The following is a 9,811-nucleotide window of genomic DNA, read 5'->3' as shown; positions in this document are numbered from 1 at the left end:
AGAAATAAAAGAAGAAAGCGCTAGGTTAAAACGCACACGCCGAGATTTTCCTAGTCCCTGGCAGGCAGCTGGGCAGGCAACTGAATCCTCTGGGAACCGGCTCCGCAAACCGGACCGGCTCTGCTGCCCCGGCCGAGCCTTTCTCCAAGACAGCAAGCTGCAAAATGTTAAGGCGACGCAACAACAACCAAAAGTCCCCAGACCTTCCCTTTACAACAATTATATATATTAGCAAATCTACACATGCCGAACGTCTCCACCCCTCCTCTCGCCCCGCTTCCCCCCGCCCCCCACGCACGCTTCCCCAAACGCTCCTGGTTTCGCATCCGACACCTCCACGGTCCCCGTGCGAGAAGCCAAGGCAGGAGCAGGGCTCTGCGGCCCGAGGAGGGAGGCGCCGGGGGAGCACCTGCTCGGTGCCCTGGGCGTCCCGGGCCCCCAGCCCCGACCCGCCGGGCCCCGGCGCTCCCTAGCTCGCCTCCTGCCTGCTGCAGCCATCCAGGAGCTCAGTCATGAAGGAGATGTAGACTATGGCCAGGCGCAATGTCTCTATCCGGGAGAGCCTCTTCTCGTAGGCGAAGGTGGGCACCTTCTTCCTCAGCTGATCAAACGCCTCGTTGAGGTTGAACATCCTCTTCCTCTCCCTTATGTTGGCAGCCTGGCGCTGGGCGTAGGTGATAACTCGCTTTCTCCTGGGTCTGTCCAGAAGGGAAGCGCTCCGCACCCTCTCCCCTTCCTCCTCCTCCTCGTCGTCGTCTTCGGGATCTCCATCTCCGAAGGCAGACAGGGGCAGCCCCCGGGCCATCCCCTCCCGGAGCGACAGGGGTCTGTCCCCGAAGGGAGGCCCGGAGGTGACCTCGCAGAGCCCCAGGCCGGGCCCGGCCCGGGGGGGGGCCGGGGGGGCTCCCAGGGAGAGGTCGGCCACGAAATCCAGCACCGAGGCGCCCAGCAACCCCTCCGGGCAGGGCACCTGCGGGGCTCTGCCGTGCAACTCATCCAGCAGCCCTGGGCGCTGGTGGGCTGGGAAGAGGCTGGCTGACATCTTACTTCAGAGAGGGCTTAATCTGGTCCCCCATCCCCAGCCCCAGCGGCGTTAATATTTATAACGGCCCGGATAACAGGATTAGCAGGACTAGAAAGAGCGGCTGTAAAATTTCTCGCCGTGATGCTGATGAGAGGAGACAGGCAGCGCCCTCGGGGACGCGTGGATGCTCCCGAGAGAGGAGTCCCCAGCGAGTCAATCCTGTCACAGCGATCAAGGGCAGTTCCTTCTTGGCAAAACCCTCCGCTCTTACCTGCTGCGCACTTTTGTCTCTTCTTACACACCCGCAACCAAACGATTTTCAGCCTCTTTAAAGCCCGCAGCCGCAGAGCCGGGTCTCCACTGGGCTCGCTTTCCTGCTTTCTGTCGGGATCTCTGAACCCTGAGAGACAGCCTGACAATTGATGTCAGGCAAGTGCATGTATGCTTTTAATGATGTCCTGAAGAGGGGACCTGCACGGAGAGGGTCACCGGGGAATGTTTACTCTGTATCCCAGCGCAATGGGAGCTGAATGACAGGACCTCCATTAGCCTAAGTAAGCATTGTAGGGGACCCGATATTGCATTCCCAGTAGTAACTGTTGGAACCGTCTCTCCATTCCCCCCTAAATCCCCTTCAACTAGAGTTCAAACATCTTTCCAGTAAGAGCCTGTTTCGTAAAGCTCATTTTGGTGCAGGCGATCTCAAAGCACTTGCTTTGAAACTCCTTCCTCCTGTCCATCAGAGGATAAACCGGTCCTGTCGAGGGCAGCGGTGGCTCTTCCACCCTTGGCAGAGCCGTCCCGGTCACCGGCGGCGCACGGAGGAATCAGCCTGAACCGCACTCACTGATAGCGCTGGCTACATAGCGCAAAATACCGTGAAATGCATATAAACACACCCGTACACCCGACACCGCTGAATACCTTTCTTTGATCAAGGTTTCCTTGGGGACGGGCGCTGGGGATTGTTTTGCTTTTGCCTTGGGAGGCTGGCAGAGGTTAGGCGTTGTGTCTTCACCCTCCCACACCATGGACCATAAACAGCCTGGCCCTGGCAATCCCTGGCAACGTTAGACACACCCAGGTTGAATCGGATCGATTTTCTTTGGCGCTCGGTTTGTGCACACAGCTCGTTTCGGAGCGGCTGGCCCTTACTCTTGCGCTGCTCCCCGAAAGCCTCATCTTCGCCTTTGTCAGGCGTTGTTGCCACTCTCGCTTTGGGGCTAATTAGTCTCTAATTTCTAAGGGGATTTCAAAGCCCGTCAGATCAAAGGAGGCGGCTGGGGGCGGCCGAAGGATCCCGCTCCGCGCGAATCCTTCCTGTTTGCCTACAGGACCGCAAACATTGCCGACCGCGGACCGGGAGCCGCCGTCGTTTACAGCACCGCGAGCGAAACCCGGATCCCCTTTTCCTGGGAAAGATGCCACGGGAAGAACGCTCCCTCCTCTCCCCCCCCCCCCCGCCCCGGGGCTCCCCCAGGCTCCGCGGGCTGCCAGAGTCGGGGGGGTGGGGGGGCGGGGGGGGGAATGGGGTGGGGTGGAGGGCCGGGCGCACGTGGCGCGGGGGGGGGGGCGCGGAGCGGCGCGGGGAGGGGGGCGCGGAAGGTGAGCGGGAGCGGAGCTACGTTGGACAGCTCCGGAGGGGCGGCACTGCGGTACCCGGCGGCTGCGGGGACCCCCCCTCCCCACCCTTCCTGCGGGCCGACAGCCCACCTCTGCCCGTCCTGCCGCAGCACCACCACCGCCACTGCCATCGGCGGCGTTCGGTCTGCTTCAGGGATTCAGGGCCGTGCCGAAGGCTACGTAAAGCGCGCATAGCGGGGGGGGATGCTTTTATTCTTAGCAGCGCTAAAAGGTTCCTTAGCGAACAGGGAGAGTGTCGCTCAGCGACGCGCTTGTTTAGGATGCCCATTGTTCATTAAAACACCTGGTGAATGAACTAATAAGGCAAAGAGGAGCTGTAAAACATCTGCTAAGAGAAGTGTTGAGTAGAGAGCATCCAAAAGTAGCAGTAAGTTGAAGAGCTCTAAATGTTAGGTGTTATACAAAAACGCTCGGTGGACAAAAGACCAGGTAAATATGATCGATCCGCAAAGGAACGTAACTTATTTGAGCTCCTTTTAGGCGAGGCGGCAAGTATTTCGTTTAAAGACATGGAAGTATAAATTAAGGACAAATGTCAGCAAAGATGTGTCACCACAGGGTGCGAAATTATCGGGGAAATATAAATACTTCAAATAATGAAAGCAATGAATGGAGAAATGTGAATTCGTCAGCTCTGTGTCAATCTTCACACGAATTTACCCTCGTGTGGGAACCCGGCGTTTAGAAGAGGATTGAGCCGCCCTTCATGATCGTCTCTTCAGAAACTGCTCACAGCTCTAGTTTCAGACTTTTGCAGGACACAAACTACAAAGACATCAGGAAACAGAAGCGTTTTATATTGCAAAAAATGTAAAGGGGAAGGTCACTGAGTCAGTATTGCACCACAAAGCGATATAAGATTAATGCAGGGTGTGCCTGTCACTGACCCTTAAAGGAAGCACTAAAGCCAGAACTACACCAGGACTGGGAGGTCCCAGCAGAAAATGAAGACTTGTAGCCAAGGTGAATCCTCCTGTCAAACTGTTTTGTTTTGTTTTGTTTTTAATTGCTGTTTTTGCCTCCTGATTTCCCCCCTCTTATTTTTGCTAAAATATTGATTTTTCTCTAATATAAAATATTTTAAATTATGTATAATAAGATCAATGAACTGTGATTTGAGGTATGTTTTTGAACATTTTTTTTTTCATATTTGATGACTTTTAGGTAAAGTATGAAGCCGAGGAAATGCATAATGCACATGCAGTGCTGCAGAGGACAGGTTTTCAATGCATAGACAATGCAACAATGTAGGGGAAGCAGGATGAACTCTCATGAGAGGCTGCTTTATACTCTGAAATCTTCTCAGACCAGATTAGGTGCTCAAACGTGTGTTCTAGATTTATTTTAACTAAGACTACGGTTTCCTCTGTGATCCTTTACCTTCCTTCACCTACCTTTAATCATACCTTTTCATTTCACTTGTTTATCACAAAAAAAAAATTGCTCACAAGGCACTGACAGATGCTGAGCACTGATGGCTACATATTCGAGCCACTTTGCAGCTATTTCCATAACAATTTTTCTTCAGAAATATCTGATATGATTCTTGATGCTCACGTAGGGTTTGGGTTTAAAACCCAAACGATAACAGCTTTTCTGATCTATTAGCCCTATCAGCAAAGCATATATATCCTCTTCTGCCCACCCGCTTATGTCACAGTTGTTTACAGTTTTGAAAATCGATGTCTCTTAACAAGTCTCCCTATATAACAAATCCAATATCTTTTGTACTAACAGGAGTGAGGGCAACATATATTTTATTTCAGCATACTTCTATAGATATAGTTTTACTCCTTTATATAACCCTGTGTGCTGCGTCCCGGTGCTGATAAATTTTCACATCATCGCACAGGAAAAAACACTCTGACGACTTAGCACTACTGAATAAGATGTTATAGATTTTAACAGTGACCAGTACTTTACTGGAAAATTCACTGGAAGTCAGTGATGATCCTAGGATGCTGAAATAAGGGGGCACTGTCTGTCAAATATAACTCAGTAAGCAAGGAACTGAAAGTTACTGTCTACTCTAGAAACCACAAAAAGTTAGATATGCACCTGAAAAAAAAGTCTCCACACTTTTCTTGTAAAATGGAAAAAATCTTCTCTCCTTTAATGGGTCCATTAATAATCAGAGAGTTGCTATCGTTCTCAAACTCTTGCCTGAATAACAGAAACAGATGTAGTGTGTAGCAGACTAATGCTGTCTCTCTCAACTTACTGACATTGCAGCTGTCTGATCTTCTTGTTAAACCTTAAAATTGCACTAATGTCCATGGATCAGGACCTCATTACCTCTAAACACAGGGCAGTTCCTGTTCTGTTGAGCTCACAGGTTGCATTTCTGACAGACCAGATCAGATCAGTGCAGTGTATATGTGTGGAGATGGGGCCAACTTGCAAGGGAATGGACAGAGTCTGGACAGTATCTTACCTTGACGCTTGCTCAATCAGCGGTGGACAGGAAGGCAGTATGGGCACCACCAAGTAATTAATACAAAAAGGAAGTATTTAAGCAAAGCTAGCTGAAGACTGGTTATTTCAATACTAGAAAAATGTAGTAGTATTCAGATGAAAGCAAAGCAAAATGTGATTGTATGTGGTATTACTGGAAGGGTAAAGGAGGCCTCTGATGTCTCAATGCATTATGGGATTATATAGGCAGGGAACGTTGGACAGTGATAGAGTTTATGTTCAAAAAGTTTATGTCTGAGTCTGTTGTGAATCTGAAGGAGGCCAAACAAAATGTAACAGATGAAAACAGTTACTCTTTTGAGTAACTTGCAAGGAGGAGACTCTTGAAGTCAAAGTCAAAGGTAATGTAGACCAGAGGAAGCAGTGCCTTGTTGGTTGAAACAGCTGAACAGCTGAAAAGTTGAACAGCCTTTGGTGTGTCGGAGATAGGTGAGGTGTACGGAGATGAGGACAAGGTTACCTCACTTTGAGTTCTGCAGGTCTTACGCATGGAAAGAATTAATTGACTCCATCAGTTAAGAAAAACAAAATGGATACTAGAAATGGGCTCATATTATGTAACTGCTGGCTCTTATCCAAGCGTCAAGATATCATGGAGACACTGAGTCCTGCAGAGATGTGAGCACCTGTGTTGGACTCTGTACTCCTCTTGAAGTCTGCCTTCCCTGCTGGGCTGTCTAAGGAACTTGGGGATACTGGCTTCCAACTCAGATAACTTCAGTCCTGTGCAATTGAACCTTGGGTCTAGAATTAGCAGTGTATGAATAAACACTAAAAAAAAACCCCAGCGAGATACATATCCAGAGTACATAGGCAAACACAACTGGATGGTTGGGTGCAGAGATTAGAATATGAGTCTGTTAGAATTCTCTGCAACCGTTTTTTCCCCAAATACTTTACATGTATAGGCAGTATAAGAATTAACTTTATTGTTTATGTTGATAATATATGTGAGTACCCTCTGCTAACAAAGCAGGTGAAGTCCAGCATACCAGTCCAACGTAGGGACCAGTTCTGTTCTTAAAACCAGAAGATATCCAGTGATGCCAAAGCATCACAGTCTAGTCCCAGAAGTAATTTCAGACACTGATTCTACGTGCATCTGTCTGTATGAATGCATTCCTGTGTCACAGCCTGCTTCATAGGACTCCAATTTGAATACAAGCACCCACTTACAGAGATCAAGTTTCACAACTTGGCTCTCCTTGACAAAAATGTGACAGTCAGTAACATCATTTTTCCCTGGCACAGGAAATCATTAACAAAACTCCATATTTTGCACAAATCCTAACAAAACTAGGTGCGTTCTGCCAGTAAAGTGTAATTCATTTCTATTTACAGCTGTATTACACATCGTTTGAAGAGTTTAAAGAAGTAACTGTTGATATTTCCCCATATGGGACCAAATGACAAAGAAAAAGTTTGAAAATGTAATCTTGGGTAAATCATAGACAAATTAAATGAATAGCTGTGGTTAGGGTGTGATGTGATTCATCATGCTTGCAAAGGTTTATGAATGATACTTTTTTCCTTAATCATAACCTTAGGGGTGGGAGGAATTGAGAACAGGACATGTATTAAAGTTGGAATGTCAACCTTAACTTTGAATTTCCTGGCTTTTTATCAGTGTGCATGAAAAAAATGTGATGTTATTTAAACATAGCCCCTTTCATCTTGATTTTGCTGTATAAATATTGTTTGTGGAAAATGGAATGCAATAAGAATGTGTATTGTTTACTTAGGAGTCTAGATTTTGTTCCCTAAATCTTTATTACAATTAATGAATTTTATTATTATGCAATTATGTACTGGAGCCATTAATTAATGCTTTTTTTCTCCTCCACTTCCCACAGTTTGTAAAATGCAGGGAAATGTCAGGCTGAAAGTTATAGTTACTTAAGGATTTTGCTTATATATCAACAGAATATATGTATGTATGATGGTGGTCCAAGATTCATTACCAGGATCCTATATGTAGGCTCCATTTTTTATTTGGTGGGATCACCTTGGGTCTAACAAGCCATTTTGTCTTTTGACTTATTCAGCCTTGAATCTTTTGATACTGACAGAACACATGCCAGGTAGGACCTTCTATTTTGTTTTCATTTTTTAGGATTTGGATATCATCTGCTTCATTTTTTAGAATCTGGACTTCCCAGATGATTTTTCATAGTCCACAGGTGCATCTCCTGCAAATAGCAAGGAGGCCTGCACTGAAACCCACCTTTACAGTATGGATCTCCTTTGCCAAGCTTCTCAACCATACATTGCATTGCTAGCTTCTGGCTTTGATACTCTCCTAAGGATATGGAATTTCTTTCCTTGCTAGTCCTGAATCCCCTCTTAACACTTCGTGGCTTTGTGCATGTTTATGACAATAGTTTTCAATTACCATATCACATAGTACCTTTCCCACTGAATTTCCATGTAATTCCCATTCAACATATTAGAAGCCTTTTCTATAACGAATAGCGTTTTCTTTCTTTCTTGTTGCTCAGTGATTCACCTTCATTTTTTTTTCTGTGCTATGTAAACCATGATTTAAAAATAGGATTTGTAATTTCATATGAGCTTTTCAAAAATATTTCTCATGCTTTGTCATCTGCCATATCTATGTGCTTGATAGATGTGGACTCAATAAGTATTTTTTGTTTGCAGATGGAAAGCAGAAATAGAATATGGCAAATAAAAAGAGAACAATTATAGCAAATAGAACAATACGGTAAACTGGATTTGAAGGCTCCAATTTGAGTTATCTAGAATTTAATTTTAGGGACCTTTTGTGTTATGCAGCCTTTTAACCTTAAGAAGAACCCATTAAGCTACTCATCTGTGAGTACTTGGCCCAACCATAGGTGGTATATGATTTTTAGATGAATTATATGTAACATACTTTAATCCAGTGGTTTATTAACGTGTATCTGGAACATGTTTTTATTAACAACATGGAGGCAACTTTTCTTACTAACCTAAAAGGTTTGATCCTGCAAATATAATTCTTAAGATACATACCAGCTTTATTACTATTTGCTAGATTTTTATAAAGTAAACTGCAAAATGAAAGCTTCCGTCCTACGTTCCATCACATTATCCCCACATGTGTCTGTGGCAAGGCTGAAATCTTTACATCCATCATGCTACTTGCTGCCTTTAAACCTATAAAGCCAAATGTTATCCCCCTCTTCTGCCACCAGGACTTGAGGAAAGACAGTATACTTTTTCAGAAGATTCACAGATATTTGCTGGCAGCAAAAGTGTATTGAGAAGATGAGTTGTTCTGTCTACTATGGAAGTATGACTTACTGGCACTTCTCAGTTCTGACAAATTAGATCTAGCCTGATTTATCCCCTCAGGTCTGTCCTTATCAATGCCCAGTCTCTTTTTGTGTTATGATTCACTGTCATGTTTCACCTCTTCTCTCTTAAACTGTCCTTTCTCTTGTCCCTCCTTCTTGGGCTTAGAATCATAGAATCATTTAAGTTGGAAAGGACCTTTAAGATCACTGAGTCCAACCGTTCACCTAACACTGCCAAGTCCGCCACTAAACCATGTCCCTAACTGCCACGTCTACACATCTTTTAAATACCTCCAGGGATGGTGACCCAGTGGTGTCAGTCAATTGGTCAGTCATTGGTCAGTTGTGCCCAGTGACCCCGGCCAGCCTGTTCCAATGCTTGACAACCTTTTTGGAGAAGAAATTTTTCTTAATATCCAGAAGAAATACTCAATTTCTTACTATATTATGATCCTAAATAATCTTAACCTCACCTGGTGCAACTTGAGACCATTTCCTGTTGTCCTAGTGCTTGTTACTTGGGAGAAGAGACCGACCCCCGCCTCGCTACAACCTCCTTTCAGGCAGTTGCAGAGAGCGATAAGGTCTCCCCTCATTCTCCTCTTCTCCAGACTAAACAACCCCAGTTCCCTCAGCTGCTTCTCATAAGTCTTGTGCTCTAGACCCTTCACCAGCTTCGTTGCTCTTCTTTGGACAAGCCCCAGCACCTCCATGTTTTTCTTGTAGTGAGGGGCCCAAACTGAACACAGTACTCGAGGTGTGGCTTCACCAGTGCTGACTACAGGGCAACAATTACTTCCCTAGTCCTGGTGGCCTGTAGCATTGAATGTGGTTATTGTGACCCAAGTGCAGGACCCGGCACTTGACCTTGTTAACCATCATACAGTTGGCCTAAGCCCATGAATCCAGCTTGTCCAGATCCCTCTGTAGAGCCTTCCTTCTCTCAAGCAGATTGACACTCCTGTCCAACTAGGTGTTATCTGCAAACTTACTGAGGGTCCACTTGATCCCCTCGTCCAGATCACTGGAAAATATATTAAACAGAACTGGCCCCAACACTGAGCCCTGGGAACACCACTTGTGACCAGCCTCCAACTGGATTTAACTCCATTCACCACAACTCTTTGGGCCCAGCCATCCAGCCAGCTTTTTACCCAGTGAAACATATGCTTGTCTAAGCCATGAGCACCCAATTTATCCAGGAGAATGCTGTGGGAAAAAGTGTCAAAAGCTGTATTAAGTCTAGGTACATAACATCCACAGCCTTTCCCTCAGCCACTAAACAGGCCACCTTGTCCTAGAAGGAGATCAGGTTGGTTAAGCAGGACCTGCCTTTCATAAACCCGTTCTGACTGGTCCTGATCACCTGGTT

General features: G+C 46.1%; 1 protein-coding gene across 1 annotated transcript; it reads right to left on the bottom strand.

The window, feature by feature from the left end:
* Window positions 1–401: 401 nt before the first annotated feature.
* FERD3L (Fer3 like bHLH transcription factor) lies at window positions 402–1,130 on the bottom strand. Its single transcript, XM_064441756.1, has one exon. It carries the CDS (start codon window positions 1,040–1,042, stop codon window positions 470–472), a length of 573 nt encoding a protein of 190 aa, XP_064297826.1. The 5' UTR covers window positions 1,043–1,130; the 3' UTR covers window positions 402–469.
* Window positions 1,131–9,811: the final 8,681 nt, after the last annotated feature.

The sequence above is a fragment of the Phalacrocorax carbo genome, chromosome 2, assembly GCF_963921805.1.
Source record: "Phalacrocorax carbo chromosome 2, bPhaCar2.1, whole genome shotgun sequence".
In the NCBI taxonomy this organism is placed as follows: Eukaryota; Metazoa; Chordata; class Aves; order Suliformes; family Phalacrocoracidae; genus Phalacrocorax; species Phalacrocorax carbo.
Note: the sequence above shows the minus strand (reverse complement) of the source record. Positions and strands in the feature narration are given on the sequence as shown.